Source organism: Lethenteron reissneri, chromosome 33, assembly GCF_015708825.2.
Source record: "Lethenteron reissneri isolate LAM-NWPU_2019-01 chromosome 33, ASM1570882v1, whole genome shotgun sequence".
In the NCBI taxonomy this organism is placed as follows: domain Eukaryota; kingdom Metazoa; phylum Chordata; class Hyperoartia; order Petromyzontiformes; family Petromyzontidae; genus Lethenteron; species Lethenteron reissneri.
Window position 1 is genome coordinate 1,474,896 of NC_083811.1, and position 19,899 is coordinate 1,494,794.

The window sequence follows — 19,899 nt, forward strand, 5'->3', positions numbered from 1 at the left end:
TTTTACTCTCCACCACACCGGTGGGCTGAAGTAGTCATTAATTGGCACGTTTTGTTTACGTGACAAACCTTACTGGCTGTGTCTGGTGATGGAGGGTTACGGCACATTTAAATACTTACGCGATATGACTCAAAATCCTTTATTATGAATTAAAGTGAGCTATGTGATCACATTTGAAAGTAAGTTGTGCTAACACAACATGCACTTTATTTATATTCTTTGGGTCTTTTGGTGACGTAATTGTCACGTCAATCATTTGGTACCGTGGTGAAATGTCATTAAATTAACGCCGGCACGTGGGGGTCGACAAATGGGCCGTACATGTAACCACGAAAGTTGTGCCTCCTCGTCATAATCAGCAACAGCCACGATCGATCCACTGCTGGATGAGGGCCTCCCCAAGCCATCACCAACTCTCGTGGTCCCACGATGCAGACAACGATCTAGCACTCGCACATGAGCTGATCTCGCCGCTCTATCGCTGCTGGAGACTCGAGTGGTATCATTAGTTTTGCTTTGGTCCATGGACTATATGGAAATCAAATGAAAACTGGGAGACCTTTTGAATTAGATTTTAATGAAATTTGGCGTTTCAGCATCCCAAGTGAAACAGGGTCAGACATTCCTTGGGACTGGCATCAGGTTAAAGTTGGGATAGGTCTAAATAAAGATTATAATTCTGACATGTTAAGTTCAACCTGCGCGGTAGTTAAAAAAGTGCCACTTTCTGCTTTGTCAATAGTGATTTACATTAATTGACTGGGGTCTGCCATGGGAATGTGTAAATTCCACCGCTGTCTCTAGGCTGCGAATCGAGATGAGCACTGCGTAATAAATTAATCAGCCAGACAATTAAACAGCCCGAAATAGTCTGGACCCAACTGCCCTTGTGGTTATGTGTGTGTGTTTACAAAAACAATGTTGAACTGTGAGGTGCATGACTGTGATCGCTATAAACACATTCCTGCGGAGGGAGCTGGTAGGAACGTTGGGTTGCTCGGTCAATGGCCAGGGTCAACGGCGGCGTGGTGTATTCCGCAAATATGGCCGACTGTGAGGGCGGCCACAAGCCGGCGTGAGTAGGTTAAAGTTGAGTTTTATAAGGGCACCACGGGGTGACCAGCCCCTCCCCACCCAGCCCCACCCTCCCCTCCCCACCCAGCCCCTCCTCATTTTCCCCACTCAGCCCCACCCCACCCTCTCCTCTCCACCCAGCCCCACCTCCCCCACTTTTGGATTCACGACGGACGGACGGACACAATAATCCCCTGTGGGCTGGTGTAACCAGGAGGTTCCTACCAGTATCAGACTGTATACTTACCACTGGCAATAGACAGGCACGGGCATTGCCCTGTGATTGTCTACAATCCGTGTAGCTCATGCACAAAGGCTGCTTTCATCGCTCCATCTCCAGCGTGCACGTCCTCTCATCCAACCGCTTTTCTCGCTGGACGAGAGGTGGCGACGGCTTCGAGAGGCCGTGAGTTCAGCAGTGGATCGAACTGCACAGATGATGGTGATGTTTGTCTTTAAGGCATTTACAAATAAAATCTTCCGGTAAAGCGTACAGCCTTAAAACATTTTTACTAACACCTCAGGCAAATTTATGACATGCCTGAATATTCTCTTCGTGCTCCTAAAATAAACACATTTGGTAATTTGTATTCCAATCACAATGTTTCTCATACATGAAACAATTTGCCATCCGTTTTATCTTAAAACTATTCATTACCACTGAGTTTTAATGAGCTGTGGCATTTACTTTTTGGACAATGTGAAAGATTGCAATTGTTTAAAATGTCTCTAAATTTACAACGTGCACCTCATTTAAATGTGTAATTTTTCTCCATTTCCGAAGATTATTTTAATGTACTTTTAATTCCCCCTAATTAGCCAATACACCGCGTCTCAATGCTCTTTTGAAAGGTTGGTCCTGTATTTGTATCAGAATGTTTATGAAGACTGCATGAGGGATCCGATGAACTATTAAGCTCTTTTTCACAGATATCCAATAGGGGAGGTGAGCAAGCTACAGCAACAGCGAAGAATAATTGTTTTATTGGAGTGCAAATAGAGAAAGGGTAAAGAGGTAAGACTCAAAACACCGCACAGATTGATTCAATAATCCATTTCCACTGCAAATCTCCTGGCCAACCCTTATATTTTTGATTCTGCATAAAGTTGTCTGCTGTACGCACTTATGAAAGGGGCTTTAATTCCGCATTGATTTTGCATCACCATCGTTAAGCCATGGTCATCCACTGCTGGATTGAAGGCTTCCATGGATGGCCATAGAGGAGGTTGACCGGGGCAGAGAGCGCGGGGGGGGGGGGTGATGACGTCACCCTCGTCACGGGGTACACACCCACGTGGTGTCTCGACAGTAAACACAACTTTTACACTGAATTACCCACAAATATCCTCCCACGTTAACAATTCACAAGCCAGAGCGTTAAGCGTCGAGCGTGTACCAAGCGCGTGCCTTTGTGCAACAGTGAATAAGATTGCGTTTTTTTGACCGACGCGCTCGGCGTCTCGACCACCCCAGGGCGCCCTCGGCGTCGTGGGCGGCGGGGATTGGGCGCCTGTTTTCCGGCAGCGCTTCTAGGCGAGGCCGTGGTCTCCCCCGGCGCAGGGCCCCGTACATCAACCGAGGGTCTTTCACTCGGGCCGCGGACATGCGGACGGTGTCGTTTGTGGAGCGGGTCGCGCTGGAGTTCTCCGGGAACCTGTTCCCGCACGCCATGTGCCTGGGAGACGCCGACAACGATGGGGTAGAGTTTTACCGCTGCCTGAGGGAGCCGTGGTAGTGCTGTGCACGGTGGACACGATTGTCATAATTAGGGTAATCGTGTTGCGGTGAGATGCATGCTGTCAAATTACCCTTAATTTAACACGCGAATACTACCTAATAGGAATGCATATACTGTATGGTGAACTTCTTTCGCACCGTACGTAACCAATCGGAGGTGCGGGGCAGTAAAACCATCTTAAAGCAGGATGGGACGCACACACAGTGATGTATGATCGCCACACACTGAATGTTGTGTATGTCTGGCCGACACTAATGTTGTCAGTGACAAGGGGTAATTGACCATAATCTATCTAGATTTGAAGTATGGTCTAATCAAGCTGGTCACTATGCGGGTTGGTGAAGGCAGCGAGTGCAGCGGGCATTGCCTTGGCAGCGTAGAAGTACAGTCCAACAATGGAATTGGCTGTCCCATCACTACGGCCCTCAACCCAACAAGTTGTATATATATTAAACAACCATAGATAGTATATATAGATTTTATCTTCTCATATAACGTTTTCTATTTGTATGTTTGAGTATGAATGCGGTGTCGCCTTGAGTGGCAGATTTATGCCAAAAATGTGCCACAGGTGTGTAAGGGGCCGTCCATAAATGACGTCACGCACCTAGGAGGGGGGGGTCAGACATTTGTGACGATGTGTGACGAGGGGGGGGGGGTGAGAAATGTGACGTCACATCAAAATGCGCAACTTTAAATTAATATAGACAACACGTTCTACTTAATTAATTTTCTCCAACAACATCAGAGTGCAGCGCCACATTAAATACGCACGTCAATCAATCGTTTAAAGCGATTTGAAGCATGTGTTTTTTGAGGGGGGGGGGGCAGAACTTTGTGACGTCATATTTGAGGGGGGTCTGACTTTTTATGACGCCGTGTGACGAGGGGGGGGTCAAATATCGTCCAAAATCGCGTGACGTCATTTATGAACGGCCCCTAAGCAAAAATAAAATTGACTGTGGCACCCAGTCTGTGCATGGTTGGTAAACATAATAACCCAACCACTAACCAGGCTTATCCCTGCATATGTTCCGAGATCTGACGTGGCGATGGGGCGCATTCGGCACGATGTTGTCTTAAACCTTTAAAAAATGCATCAAACAAAAAAAATGGCACCGTCAGCTGTGTTTGACGAATTAACAAAGACACTCCATTTATCTACGGGACCTTTTTTGGCAGTATCAAAAATGATGAAAAATGAAAATCGGTCGTACCCTTTCTGGCCATAAAAGAGGTGTTAAGATATTCAGGCACCTTTTTGCAAGAGATTAAATCTGAATGAACCACACATACTTATGTAAAAACGTGCAAACACACATTTTCTGATAACATATGCATTGCCTTTGAAACTGATTATCCGACACCAGAGACAGCCTTCGTTATGACCTCGTCACACCAGTGTCAGAGCAGAGATCGCTAAAAGGTGAACAGCACAAAGATAATGCAGGTATCAGAGCAGTTATAACTCGGATCGAGTAGTTATATAAGACACTCTATTTAGCCTTGCAAATTATTGAATTTGACATGTGCTGTTAGCGAGCAACGACCAAGGCCACAACTATATAATTACATAACACACAACTCTCACTACTTAACATGCACAGGCTACCGATTACTTGACCTCCCCTAAGAACTCCCTCGATGCAATTAGCTTCTCAAGCTACGCACGCCCGTAGAGTTTTAAGCTGATGCTGGTGGCTCCCTCTGTGTTTTGCAGCTTAATGAGTTGGTGGTCGGAGACACGAGCGGCCGCCTTTCTGTGTACAAAGGCGACGGCAGAAGCCCTTGCCTGAGCAGCAGCTCCCTGGGCATGGTAAGGACATCTAACCCATATCACTCTTGCAAATGGACCAAACCAGGGCCTCTTTGAGTTATCACGTGGCTATAACAACATGAACTTGAAACTTGAAAACGTGTGGCAAGGCCCACATGAACATTCAGCCAGATGTAGTTCATATTGTTTGGGTCTTTCGGTAAAGTATCGTCTATAGGTTCAAAGAAAATAACAAAAAACTAGGACGTTTCGATCGCAACACAAGCGTTTGCCATCAGGAAGAGGGGGTTAGCTTCTAAAGGCAAACCGTTTATAAAGGTTTTAAATGGACGTAGCCCAAATGTCAACAGCCAATGTTAATGGCATTTAGCATGTAATTCGTAGGTTATTTAACGTGGTGTACAGTAAATTTCATGGTAATAGTCCACTGACACTAAAGCCTTTTTCACATTTTCAAGGGATATAGGTTTCACAAATATTGGGACATTTCTCATCTTGGGGAATGTTCTAGGGGAGCGATGGCTCAACTCTACTAATTACAGGTAGTCTTCTACTAACGATGGAGATGCGTTACGACGACCCCATCATAAGTCAAAAATATCGTAAGTCGAAGATGGCCCAGCCTACCCAAGATTCTTAAAGAATGGTGATAATTTAGCAAATCAGAGAAATGTACAGTACCGTACTGTATAAACTATATACTGTATGTATTTATGAATTACAATACTGTATTGCACAATAAAATGTAAAGTAAAAAAACAAGGTCAATTCTGAGCCTACCTATATGAACTGCAATTGAATGGAAAGTTTTTTCAGGAAACAATCCTATCTGCATCACACAAGGCGTGAGATGCGTACATCCCGGCAGCATCCCAACGTACAGTATCGTACCTCGTACGCTGCTGCGTTTGCCTGCCGCGCGAAATGTAAAATATTTTACAATTTTGTCGTATCGCCATCGTAAGATCGAAATATCGTAAGTCGGACCATCGTAACTCGGGGACTATCTGTATTTGTTTTTACTCATGTGGAAATTGCAATATAGGTTGAAGTTCAAAAAATAATTGCCATTATTTATTTTCTCAATTTCAGATTACTTGTGTTGGTATCGGAGACGTCTTTAACCAGGGAAAGGTAATACACAGCTACATTATATTTAATTGCACAACACTAGCCACAGGAATATTGAAACGTGTAAAACTAAATGTGTAGGAGAATATGGGATACTTCTTATTCAGCAATCTATTTTAGTGTCACCTTTTATGCGTTGGAACTTTTTAAAAAATGATTTACAGTGATGGTTGAAAGCATTATGCAATAGCTCTGTAAAGGATGGTGGAGGGTGGGGGCATACTTTAACTCATCCAAATGAGCCAATATGAGAAATACTTTCCTATAAAGTTGTGTTGCTACTGAGAAGTTATACCTAAATGAAAAATGTCTAAATTGATCAAAACATCGCGCCAAATTTTCTGACCCAAACCGGTAGAAATTTTTGTTTTGTTTGCCTTGACAGCTGCCTTCCAAAGTGCGATTGAAATACTTCTGAATTAAGCATGTTGGAAAGCGCCACATAATACACAATGTTTGCATCATATTTATTAAATGATGAATAACCTGTCATGATGGTAGTCGTCACTGATGTCCTATCTGACCCCTGACCATGCAGAACTTCGTGGTGTCGGTGAGTGGCGAGGGCCTGTGCCACGTGTTCTTTCTGCCGTGGCTATCAAACCCGGCACAAGATGCCCCTGCTGCAGAAGAGACGCCGCAGCCCACCACAATCAGGCCAACTCTGCAACAGCACATCCCCGCCAACACCAAAGTCCTGCTTATCAGCGACATCGGTTAGTTCTTTTTTTAGTTCTTTTTTTATCGAGCCTCTCTTGGAAGAAATATACGAACGCTGAGCCATGCTGGTAACTTGGCAAACAAGAACCGGCAGAAGCATGCCTTCTGCCGCACGCTGTCTACAAATTGCCGTGTAAAGCAACTGTTATTGATTTATTGGTGTGGCAGATCAGAATGTTCTGGCAGTGCGGTACAAAAGATGACATTAAAAAGCAGGGATGGGGAAAAAACGCAGCGAAACATATGTTACGGTTTAAAATATACACGCTTGCTTGATGTAATTTAATAATTCAAAAGCAGTTTTGCATTTTATGCCGAAAAGTCGGCGTACTCTACAGAATATAATTTAATCTTGATTTGATTTCCCACCTGATGACGGACGATTGTGTTGCGCCCGAAACGTTTTGATTTATTTTATTTTATACCTACGTGACTTTACCGAAAGAACCAAAGAGTATAGAATAGCATCTATCCCGTGGGCCACAAGGGTGTGCTGACACCCAGCAGAACCAGTCCTTGTGGGAACACTGCTTGCCTAATGTGCTAAATGGTTAACTTATTTATGCGCTCCTGAATACACTTGCCAAATCACATTCATGCCATCCTCCGTAGAATTTGACCGTAGGATGTAAAGTAATAGCTATGTAATGACTCATCCCTCTGCCTCTCAACAATTTTCCTAATTATCACATGTTGGGTTTTGATTAATTTCAGGAGTCAAACTTTTTTTTATAATTAGTTTTGTCACGTCTGTATAGTTCGATTAAACTAAATGTAACTTAAAGCATTATTCATCATCATGAGCCAAGATATATGCACTGTTGGATGAAGGCCTCCCCAAGCCATAGCAATCTCATTGTCTTGCGATGCCACAATCTATCTATAACCTGTGTTACAAATTGAATGAGTCTGTCTAGCGCCATGGTGGATGTACTTTTGGACTTATTCCTTCTTTTGGCTGCCACTCCAGTGTTAGTCTCTGCCACGCACGTGGCCTTACCAACTGTGACATATCATTTGCATGCAATTTGGATGAGTCGTAGGTGATCAGTTCTCATTCGAATGGTGTGATGCATGTATCTTGAGTGAAAGCTTCAATATCGATGCATTATTACATGCCTGTTAACCAAGGAGGAAGGGCTATTGCCCAAAATATTGCCTATTATAAGAACATTAGAAAGAACATAAGAACGATTACAAATGAGAGGGTGGAAATGTGGTCCATCTATCTCGTTTGAGTGTTCGTAGCCGGTATATTCTGGTACAGCATCAAGCCACTTATAGAAAAGGCCCAGTGCATCAACTTTCAACATGTTTGTATCAATCTCTTCCAGACTCCCACCACTCTTTGCGTAAAAATATAAGGGAAAAAATCCAGAATGTTTCCTCTTCGGAGGAGAGGGGGTTTTTACGAATGTGTTGTGAGTGTTCGTTATTATTTGCTTGTGCACCGTTGGCAATGCGGCGTCACGGGAAATGTTTAAAGCTTTGTTCACGAGCGCTGCCGCCGTCGCGTGTGGCTGGGCTGCGTGCTCGTCCCGCAGACGGCGACGGGCGCTGTGAGCTGGTCGTGGGCTACACGGACCGCGTGGTGCGCGCCCTCCGCTGGGAGGCCGGCGCCGGGGACTGCCCTGAGAATCCTGTGGGGCATTTCGTTCAGCTGAAGAAGTGGCTTCTAGAGGGACAGGTATTTCATTCGCTGCAACCTCGACATCACCGCGAGAGGCGGTGATGATGGCTTGAAAACAGTGGTGTAGCTAACGAGTATGGCAAGATGTTAGCTACCTCGCCTGGTATACAGGAAGTTGGGGGTTTTATCCTACACCCTGACATCTATATATTGGTATTTGCGTGGATTTTTCTTTGGGTCCTCGGGTTTTTTTCCTCCACATTTAGAAACATGCGTTTAGAGTATTTGGCTGATACACATCACCACATGATTCGTCACTTCGTTGAGCTATCATTTGTGATAGCCAGGTTGCTTCTGAAAAAAGCTGTATAGCTCAGTGGGGCGTTACCTGGTAAAATAAAAAAATATATAGGTTGCACAACTCCATCTGAGCGCGATGGGACCCTGGCACTTGGGTTATAAAGAGGGGCATATTGGACAGGGGGCTCCCGATTCTTTCTGCGCACCATGGCCCATGCCAACCATGATACAGTGCTGCTAAAAATCATGGTTGCTCGTTTTGGAAGGAAATATTTTTCTGAAGCAAAGGGTCATCAGCATGTATGTAATGGAGACACGACCCAAAAATCTAACGACTTTCACAAGGTTGGGTACAAAATGTGTAAAGATAGTGATGTCATCTTGACATGTAAAGAACGCTGGGATGCCTGTTATGTTCTGCGGTTGGAAGTACGTAGCTGTGCGTGCTGCTTAAACACTCCCAAGTGGTGTTTTGTTTTTCTCTGCAGTCACTGGTGACCAGGGTAAGTGGCTTGGTCACCAAAGACTGCAAAATAAATGTAATTACTTTTGGTTTTTCATTTCTAAGAATGTTGGCTTTGACTGCTTTATGATTAATAACTATAGAGCAGTTGGAAAATGCGGCACCCCTAGTGTGCATAAATATCATTTGAGGGGATCTTGAAAGCAGTTCTGTGAAATCACCTTTCACAGGCCATTCTCTCACATGGGATGGAGCACTTCTAGCTGCTGGATTCCATGTGGACATTCCGTCGTCTTGTAACACGACGCTAATAAGACAACTGAACAACGAAACATTGCAAAAGAGACTAAAGAGAAACGTGACAACGTCAACGCTTTGTGCGTGACGGGTGACTCGCTCGCAGGTGGACAGCCTCTCGACCAACCCGCGTGTGGACGGCAGCCCCGAGCTCATGGTGTCCCAGCCGGGCTGCGGTTACGCCACTCTGCTGTGCAATTGGGAGCCAGACCACCCCAACTCCGACTGGGAGTCCGAGGCCAGCTCCGTCAGGTGCGGTCGCCTGCTCTTGAGCAGCGGCGCTCGCAAACTTGCGCTCGCTCGCTTGATTAAATTCATCTCGTGTTTCATTGTGAGCGCGGCTCACTTCCTCCCCTCTATATCAAGGACTAGAATATTCACTGCCAGGCGTCGTTTATCTGTCGCAGCCCCCTCCGTCTGGAATGCCACCCCCGCTGCACATTAAGAGACGTTTAAAGGCGACCTCTTTTGCCTGTTTTTCGATTGGCACGGAGCCTTGCTCCGCACCTACTTGGCATTTGATGTGCAGACTGCTCGTCTACTACCGGCGGGAACTGCACCAACGTTTTGATAGCTCCACTCGCAGGGAGATTTTTTGATGTTGAAACCGTTGATATCCTCTTGTGCGTTATTAGCAAAGAGATAAACATTGAAGCAGTCTCTGTTCTGGAGCCCTCTACAGTCAATGCAGCCTCATGTCAAGCTATGAAGCAAAGCACACCCTTTGCGTTTTAAAGGCATGCAAAAATAATTTCTTTAACTCTTAGTGTTGGTGGTTTTCAAGGGAGAAAGGTATACACATTCAGTTGTTGTAAGCTCGTATGAGAGTTTTTGTGCATGCACTGCACATCTTCTTGCGTTGTTAAATCTTATCAACCTCCCCTCTGAAATGTGTTGATGAGGGTCACGGTTCGATGAAAGAATCTATGGGTGTTATATTACTGTCCGTATTGTCATTGTTTCCCAAATCCATTCACCCCAGATTATATTCGTATATAATTTGCTTATATTGTATACAATTTATTCTTGGAAACGTTGGATTCAATGTGGGCCTAATACATTGAATGTAGTTTAATAATAGATTGAAATTGATGCATTGTTACATGCCTTTAATGGGGATACATTGTCAGTCGAAGAGGGCCTTGCAACAAAAGCCTTTATTACTGTCAGAATGAATGACCTTTGTTGAAGCTGGAGGAATCCGATAAGTTATGAAGCTCTTTTTTCAATTAGAGGCAGATGAGTAAGTTACTTCCAGCAATGGATTCACAAAAGGGCTGTACATGCACATGTCTAGTACTTAACCACGCACAACCAAATTATGGTTTGAACCCAGGTTCTTACAGGTGCTGAGATATCAAACCTGACATTGGATTTTTCTTTTATGCCTTCCACCGTATCACCCTGAATGCACCCAACCTCGTGAGATCTTGGAATCTAAGCAGGGTTTAGCCTGTTTAGTACTTTAATGGCAGGCTACCTAAAAATGCCAGAAGTTGTATACTTTGGCTGTTATTTGATTGAATGGACAGGAGATGGCAGTACACCAATGGATTATTGAACCTGTGGGGGCTTCAAGTGTTCACCCTTTGTATGTGTGCATTTTCCTGGATACTTCAGCTTCCCACAAATACGCCAAACACTCACTAATAGAATTGACTAAACACCAAAAGGCAGGACCCTCCTTTGGAAAAGAGTCTTGAGACTTGGTGATTATTTTACTGTGTAAAACAACTGCATTATTATTAATACTAATGTTACATAGAAGACTGAGCCAGTTCACTACCAGTCAAGCTCACTTTTAAATTACATTTGTCCACAGTAATAATCCACTTGCCAAGTCCCAGTGCATTCAGACTGGCAGATGGAGGTGAATGAGGCAGCGATTGCATAGCCGTACCTGTTAGGCTAATGGAGGCGTAATGATAAACTGCAGTGCATTTGTGTGCGTGTAATGCAATTTTGTCTCATTATTTTCCCATCAGCAGTGAAGCCCAGATGCGCGATGTGATTCCCCATCAGACCTCCGCACGAATCCAGAACAAGAACGTCTCGACGCACCTCATCGCGAACATCAGGCAAGGTAACGGCGTGACAGGTGGCTGCTGTGAAACAAGTTTGCCCAATTTGTTGTTCTGTCGCGAGCGTGTGGATCGTGACGAATTGTACCGATTTTTGGAAAAAGTTATTCATCAAATTCGTGGCCAAGGTATGGGGAAAAACTAGGTTGCGGCATAAGGTGGGACTCTGTGCCCCTTCCACCGCCACCCAGAGTACCGTTGTTTTTAATGGAAGTAAAGGAAGTTCCGAACCCCATGTGTTCCGCCAGCCATTCCCAAGATTTACTTTAAACCTTTGTTCGAACGCACGATTTCTGTGGCCACTACGACCTCCAAGATAGAATCGTACGTAGCCTTAGTCATGACCTATCAGAGTTGAATCCATACTCGGACATTACTGATGCCTGGGCTTCATACAAATGGCTTGGTTTGCTTGTGGACTACAGAAGCCAACCTTTAGTAGCATGCCCAGAGTTAAGCTCTATTCATATAAATTATTAGGCGTGTAACGATTATTCAGTTAAAATGTATTGATTCACTCACGAAATTAGCATTTTATCATGCGCGGAAAAGTTGATTATTTACAATTCATATAATAATAGCGGGAGTGGTGGCACAGGGGTTAGCAGCGCAATGTACTGTGAACCCAAAAAAACCTGTTCAATTCCCGGCCCCCTTCACTCGTCTGCACTGACCGGCGTGGTGAAATATGCGCAAATAATTCTTGATGATGGACACGGTATGAGGAGGCCTTCATCCATCAGTGGATTTGCAAAGTGTTTTGAAATTTTAAAACTCTACAAACAGGACCGGGAAAAATGAGAATGCCAAATGAGACGGACAAATTAAACGACTATCAGATGGTGACCTTTTAATCGTGGCATTTCATAAAATCACAAGTGGGGCAGTGAATCCTAACATACCTAGAAAGAACACAGCCACTAAGCTTGAAATACAATAAAACGTTATAAACAGTAAATGCTAGGAGTGCTTTCTTATCTGAGTACACACTGGTATACATAACGCTGAAGCAATGCACCGCTATTTTGTTGCGCTTCTATAGAAAAAATGATTGCATTTTAGTCGCTATACAAACCCATATTGTATCACATTAGAACCACTTTGTGACCTCTAAGTGCCTATATAAACAGCAAACGACACTCGCTGTCTAATCCCATGAGTGTAGGGCTGTTAAAGGGCTGGCCGCAGCACGCCGCAGATGATTGCAGGGTGTGGGAAACTCTTAAATGTGGCGTGTCCATCAGAGGGCAGTAGTGCACCTTACTGTGATGATGTTGAGTGCATTCATCAGCTTGTGTGGTTTCACAAAAACTCTGGGTTGGCCATTTAGGCAAGAGAGCGTGTGGTGAAGTGATTGCCGGAAATCCTCAACCTCACTTTGGGATGGCCCCCCCCCCGCCCCCCCTCTTTAAGACCACTGGTCGTTGCGCCGCCCCCTTCCCCCAGCTCACTAAGGTCACATTACAGAGAGAGAGGGATCACCTGTCCACGCCTCTTGTCGTCGTAATGTTAGCAAGGGTTTTTGTGTGTTTTGCATTAGTAAGGCATTGGTTTCGTGTTGTGTATTGGCATATTTTGTGGGCGCAGCGTAACGCTGACATTTCCTGCATGCTATCCATACCGCAGCCTGTACCCCCCTCCACCTTCCTGTGTGCCTGTGCCACCCCTTCGGGCGTGTGACCCACGGGTCGAGAACTGCTGTGGTTAGCACCCTGCGCTACGAACCTGGCGACTCAAGTTCGATTCCCACTCACGATCATTATCGGTGACGAATATCTGAACCAGTCCTGTGCCTCCCCTAGGCCGACTCAACCTCGAATGAGTACCTGGTGAGGTGTATAACATCGCCACTGGGGAGACAAAGGCGGTCAGGCATGGTGCTGGCCACCCACCCCCTCGTGTGCTGTGCCGGCCTTCATAGGTGCCACTCGCTAACAGCGCTTGCCCCAAAAAGTCTGTTAAGGCTATTGGGGGGCTCTTGGTCTTGAAGTGATGCTTCAAGTGGTGCTCATCCCATTTTTTCTATCTGGTGTTCAGTACCTTGAGAGTGGATATCAGAAATACCGAGTTTTGTATGCCATCTAAGTGTGCTGTGTGTATATCGGGTAATCCATTTATAGATACCCCACTGATTTCTAATGACCCTCTTTCTTCTAAACGGATAATTGAAGGTTGTGAAAGCGACGGCTCCACAGCTCGCAGAGGAGAGTAAAAATAATCAAGAAGTGTATTGAGATTCATCTTCTTGGTTCTTTCGGTAAAGTCACGTAGAAGGGAAGTAATAAAATAATAAAAATAAAACATAATAAAACAATTCTCACGACGTTTCGGCCACAACGCAAGCAGCCGTCCTCAGGTGAAAACCAGGTCCGTCGAGGCGACAGAGTCTGAATGAAACAGCACCCGAGCTTGGAGCATATATATAAGCTGGGCACATTGACAAAGGAATTTGCATATCAAAAGGAATTTAGCATATGCAAATTCCTTTGTCAATGCGCCCAGCTTATATATATGCTCCAAGCTCGTGTGCTGTTTCATTCAGACTCTGTCGCCTCGACGGACCTGGTTTTCACCTGAGGACGGCTGCTTGCGTTGTGGCCGAAACGTCGTGAGAATTGTTTTATTATGTTTTATTTTTATTATTTTATTACTTCCCTTCTACGTGACTTTACCGAAAAAACCAAGAAGATGAATCCCTGCAGTCACGAAAGCTTTAAATCGAAATGTATTGAGATTGATGGAAGACGTGTGGAGGGGATTTTGAAAAAAGTGTTGTTTTCTTTCTGTGATCTCTTACCATTTTTTTAGTGGGGTATCTGGCAATGGATCACCCTGTCTATTCTAAATTAACTTGCGTGCAACTGAACAGATTGATTGTGACTGTTGCATGCTTCATCACTCTCTCTGTTAACTGGATGCCAAGTCAGACGATCAGAATAGCTGTGACCCTTTTTAGAAGAGGCAACAATTTTTCGTCATCGATTCATTTGCTTTGACGCCCACTGAAACCAATTTTTCCATGACTACTGCCAGGACGATTATTGCCGTACGCGAGCACGGGGCCTTTGAAGTGAAACCCATTTGTAAGGTGTCAATATACTGCTCGTGACCACGGCCCAGGCTTGTAATCGGACCGCCATACTCGTGTGACAGGTTTAATCAATATCAGCGCCCAGCATCGACGTGGCACAGGAGTTCATTTCACTTGACTTGGTCCTAGCGAAGCAATTACACGATCCCCTTTAACGATGCCGTGGCCACCACCGCTTTACGAGCCAAGCCGCGGGTTTGCTGATGGCAGTTTTCGGTGCGAGATAAAGAGCTGCGATAAAAGGCTGCTGAGCTGGGGCGCACGGAAGAGAGTGCAGTGAAAGTAATTTCGATCGTATTTTCGTTATGTGCATTGCACACATTCGTAGTGTCTTGCCCGGCTCTAGGATGCAGCCCAATTGATATCAAGCGACGATCTGGTTTTGTTTTTTTCGCTTCCGCAATATTTTTCTGCTCGTTTATTCGGTGAAATGGAAATTGTCGCTAGAGCACGGACTGCCGCGCGTGATGGCATGCTGAGAAAATTTCATGGCCCTACTTGGCGCACACAAGAATATATTCTGACCTTAAAACATCTGCTCCCTTTAACATCATGGCTCGGTTTGTTGCAAAACCAGCGTGGGAATCCTTGGGACGGATCGTTACAACCCCCTCCGCTGCCATCCTCCCCACTGGAGAGCCCCTTAAAAACGAGAGTTATTGTGTCCGTGAGAGGGAATAGCAGTCGAATGGCAACCCCTGGCAGCCGCGACGATGGGTGCAGTAATGGGCACGCAATGCGGGGGAGAAACACATTGTGGCGAATTGCCCGATGATGCTGGATGCAATTACCAGCGAAACGTCGTACTCAAAAATTGTAAATGTTGTGGTTTCACGCTTCAACACACCGGTGGGTTAAAGCAGTGAACTATTTGTGACACTTTTTTTACTGATTGGCCGTGTCGGGTGGTGGAGGGTTACGACACATTTATAAATAACACGATCTAAACCCAAAAACGTTGATTATGAATGATTATGAGAAACACATTGTAGAATTAGGGCGAGCGCTGAGATTCACACACGGCCGTGCCGCGTTGGGCAGAGCCTGGGTTTTTCTTTGGCGCAGCAGCAGCAACCTTGTAAACGCTGCACTCACAATGGAGATGGATGAGCTTGGCGTTTTTCTCCAGCGATGAATAGCAATAGACACTGCGCCAATCGGACGTTATCACGAAGACATTGCCCTCGGGGGGCAAAAAAACAACTAGCTCATCACTGTTGCCAAGGTTACGTGCTAACAATGCGTTTGCGCTTTGTCATCAAGCTATCATCTCCTAAGAATCGTCTGTGTGCAATATTATTGAACGGCGCAGTACGTCAGTGACTGATTATTTATTTATTTATTTGCCATGAAAGCGGGGTGAATTGGGTTGTATCCGCGGCCTCAGATATGAGCGCCACCTTCATAGCTCGGTGCTCCTGCAGGGTCAGGAGGCCACTGGAGGATGTCACGCATCGGGGTCTTGGGTTACGCCACTGGAGTGCCCTGCTGGCAATCAGCACCATGGTTGACACAGAGCTGTGCAATGTTGTCGTCGTTTTAATTTTGTTCCGTTTGTTGCTTGTGGGTCTCCTTACCCTAATTGCCACAGGGGACATGCAAGGGGAGGCTGTGAAGTCTGGTCTCTTTGCGCTGTGCACCCTGGACGGTAAGAAGCCCACGGCGCAGGACACAGCCACGAACCCCCGAGAAATACAAGCGAGAGTTGTGCCTTTAAGCAAATGACGTGATGAGTTTGATTGCTATTTGCGCGATACTTGTTAGCACAAGGCCGCGGTCACGAAAGGCGCTGTATTTCGCGGACAAGTATCGTCAGTCGTAGTCTCACAGTATGGGGCGCTGTTGCCACGTAGTGTCAGCCAATTAAGCGATTTTCAAGTAATTAAAATGTGGACCTTGACGCCAGTACACACGGGGGCCTGCCCCTTTTTTTAGTTTTTGTTAGAATAACTTCACGGGATGCTTAACGTCTGCTGTGGAGCCGACTGGCACGTGTCCGTGGCTAACGCGCCCGCGGCAGGAACCAAGGTGGCCGCGGGGCTCTAAACCGTGAACGTTCGCAGCGAGTGGCGCGCATGCGAGCTGCCGCCCGGCCACGTCGCCTTAGCAACCGCATAATAAGTTACACGGGGGGGGGGGGGGGGGGGGGGACGGTGCCCTTTCCCTAGGTAGGCGGGGGGGGCAAGTCGTGCGCCAGTCGATTCCTTCATATCTGGGCCACTGTGGCCTCGCCGTTGGGCTGTCACGTGTGTCTTGCTCGAAGATGAAAGAAATCGCGTTCGTGATGGCCTATCTGTGTGTGTCCCCACGCTGAGTGTGTTGTGAGTGGGCACGGGGAACATTAGTGTTGCGGTTCGTGTGCTGCGCTATGTACCCGGCGACCCGAGTTCGATTCCCATTCAAGGCCACCACCAGTGACGATTATCTGAACCAGTCCTGGACCACTCCTAGGTCAACTTGGCCTCAAATGAGGACCCGATGCAGTGTGGAAACATCGCCACGCTGGAGACAAAGATGGCCAGGCGTGGTGTTGGCCACCCACCCCCTCGTGTGACGTGCCAGCCTTCATAGGTGCTGCTCGCCAACAGCACTTGCCCCAACAGTCTGTTAAGGCTATACGGGGGATCTTTGTGTTGGCCTTCAAAGGCGCTCACTAACAGCAGTTGCCCCAACAATCTGTTAAGACTATAGGGGGATCTTGTCTTTGATATGTGTAAAGTTGCGACATCGTCATACGATTCAAATCGGTTTTTCCCCCCCTCACTGTGATTTAGAGTGAGATTTCAACATCTCGCTGGCATTCTTCAGAGGTCAATTCACAGACCATGTTTTAATTGGGATCCGAACCCGTCTTTGGCATCCCTTAAGTCATCTCGGCCTAGCAAGAGTTCCTTGAGCTGTGGTCATTATCTTTATCTTTGTTTGTGTTTGTCCCCACGATGTGTGTGTTGTCAGTGGGTGTGCGCTATTGACGGGTAAACTCAACGATAGCTTCTCTCTCTTTGAGTCTGCACAATTGGAAAAACAAACGTGTTTTTTTTCAATATCTTGTCGGCATGTTGCCCCTTTTGAAGCAAACCCGTGTTTATTGTCGACTTTAAAGGCAATAAGCGAGACGACAAAATGGGAGCGCATCGCATATCTGGCCACTTTAAAACCGTCGATCGTGACCCCCTGCGCCAACCTCTCCCTGCGGCCGTGTCTCATTCGCATTTCGCCGTAATTGCAAAGCTAATCATTTTAACAAACATCCCAAATAGCGCTTGCACAAGAGCCCCCCCTGCATGCGGTAATTGTGCTGCGCAGGAGACTTGCACACAACCCTGAGATTGCGTTATCGATCCTTCCGTACCCCCCCCCCCCCATGTCACCCCCTGACATCTCCACGGAGCGTGCGTCCCGTCGGATGAGAGAGGAGGCCCAAGCAGGGCTCCCGGATCTCAGGACACGACACCCCACTACCATGCCCGTCCTCCCGCCAACCACGCAAACACTCGTCCAATAAATTAGGATAAGTTACACATAAGTGTGGATTACGTCACGCTTTCCTATGTTAGATGATCTTTGTAATTATTTAATTGGCAGTCTGGAAGTTCTGAAAACGTGCGTTTGCAAATAGTCATTTTTGTTTTGTGCTTTGAGCATACGACTGCATAGGTTTTCGTGGTTGGGCTGGAAACTTCTCTGATGTGTTGTAGGGTGAGCCTCTTGTTGTTCGGCACCACGTCTGATGTTTCTCTCCGTGTGGAGTGAAATGTCACACATCTTGATGTGTAACACGTGGTACAATCTGAAAACACATCAGAGGGCTGTAACATTTGATCAGTTTGCCCAGTTTTCAATAGAACAAGTTCCAAATAGCAAAAACAACTTCATCAAACAGTCTTATTGGTGTTGGATCATCTTTATGAGCGTTGTCGTGCTCCCCCCTCCCGTTACGAATGGACGGACAGAGCTAATGAATTCACGCTTTCAACCTTTAGTTGTATAATTGGTGAAATCACCTTGTGCATGACCCTCGTTTAGGTGCTTCGTGCCCATTGCTGACGATGGACACGTGAAGCCGACGCAGGCGTGGGATTATTAACGGGTCGAGCCGTCTGCGCCCACACTCCTTTATGAGCCCTGACACCTGTAATGCGCAGTATATTGGGATGTGCTTGTGGTCTCCCTACATCAATCGGGATTATACCAAGGGGGACGGCTTAACCTTCGCGTGCAGTTTACGAAGCGGCTGTGTGCGAGTAAGCAATTGCACACATGCAAAGGATGCAATTGCATTTCAGGTTTAAAAATAAACCCTGCAATATACAATGTGGAAATGCCAGCACTGATTAGCCACCAGCTGCATTACTACCACCTCCACAAACTCCACCACCACTACTTCCACCACCACCTCCACAACTGCCACATCAACCGGCACCACCACTGTTAAACGGTTTGGCGTTCGAGGCGATTTTGCTAAACGCGATGCATTCAAAGGGAACATTACGTAGCTCCCATCTGTGCTTCCACACAATCGCCCCACGGCGTTGTCTCGTCAAATTCGACGTTCAACATCCGGGTCGTGGTGAAGAGAGGAGCGATGGGGTGGCTGGGCGCAGGGATACAAGACATCTGCAGGTTTGGGGAAGGAAGCAGCTGCGGCTCACAAGGGAAGTGATGAGGGGTCCAAATCCCCCCCCCCCCAATTCCCCACTACCCTCCGCCCCGCGCCTCAATGGTGACTGTAATGAAGCTGGGATCCATCTGCTCTGTTGTGCCGTTGAGCGTTAGATTTGCGCACTAGCTGACCTGGGATTATGTTTGCATGAACACAAACAAGAGCAGCCGCAGACTGCATGACGCAAGCAGAGAGAATACGCACAGAAATATAACAGCGGTGGACGTGTCATAAATAATTATTAACAATAGAGACGTTATAAGAAAGTAACCGGGAGCTTTGAAATTAGTTGAATGTGAAAAGTTGTCGTGCGTGATGTTGTAATTCATGTGGACACCGCGCTACAAGACGAGATCTGGGTTTCCCGCTCGCATTCCTTTGTCGGAGCTGTCAGCGCCGAGTGAAGCTTCTGGCTCCGAGTTGAGCCACGTAGCTCCATGTCAGCCAGGATCTACTGTCGCGCAGCAGCTATCAATCACGCGGGGATAATTTTCTATGCTGGTGCCGAAATGAGCTCCGTGAGAGGCCGCTAATCTCCTTCGGCGGCGCGAGATTGCATCTATCACTTCTATCCCCGCACAAGAGCGGGCAATATTTTTTCAGGAGTGTTTGGCGATGGCAGCGTGTCTACGGCTGCGTCCTGTATTTTAACAGGAGGCATAATATCCTTGACTAATAGCTTCCGCAGAGCCCAGCGTTGGGCCACCGCGAATGCACTCTCGATCATTATTCCGTAACGACGTTATATGTCCCGGCTAACGAAATTGTACACAATTCCAAGTGGTCATTACGCGGCGCTTTTACCCAGTCAACAAAGCCACACCACCGGCGGGCTCTAATGGGTTCAGGTCGCCGTTCCCCTCCCTCGCGGTTGTCCCGAGCGAGCGCCATGCGCCAGCCCGGCGCGCTGGACGTTTCCCGCCCGCGTTGTTT

The 19,899-nt window shown here is 46.5% G+C and overlaps 1 protein-coding gene across 5 annotated transcripts in view; it reads left to right on the plus strand.

Moving 5' to 3' along the window:
• Nucleotides 1-2,360: 2,360 nt before the first annotated feature.
• The window catches only part of ITFG2 (integrin alpha FG-GAP repeat containing 2), a 31,555-nt gene continuing 14,016 nt past the window's right edge, over nt 2,361-19,899 (plus strand). For 2 of the 5 annotated variants that reach the window (XM_061564275.1, XM_061564280.1), the window contains exons 1-8: nt 2,361-2,774; nt 4,534-4,629; nt 5,683-5,724; nt 6,260-6,437; nt 7,986-8,128; nt 9,238-9,383; nt 11,117-11,214; nt 15,895-15,951. In XM_061564275.1, coding sequence (XP_061420259.1) covers nt 2,679-2,774; nt 4,534-4,629; nt 5,683-5,724; nt 6,260-6,437; nt 7,986-8,128; nt 9,238-9,383; nt 11,117-11,214; nt 15,895-15,951 — 856 coding nt within the window. In that variant the 5' untranslated portion in view covers nt 2,361-2,678. The remainder of the gene's footprint in view (nt 2,775-4,533; nt 4,630-5,682; nt 5,725-6,259; nt 6,438-7,985; nt 8,129-9,237; nt 9,384-11,116; nt 11,215-15,894; nt 15,952-19,899) is intronic. The other 3 variants (XM_061564277.1, XM_061564278.1, XM_061564279.1) reach the window with 3 other exon arrangements.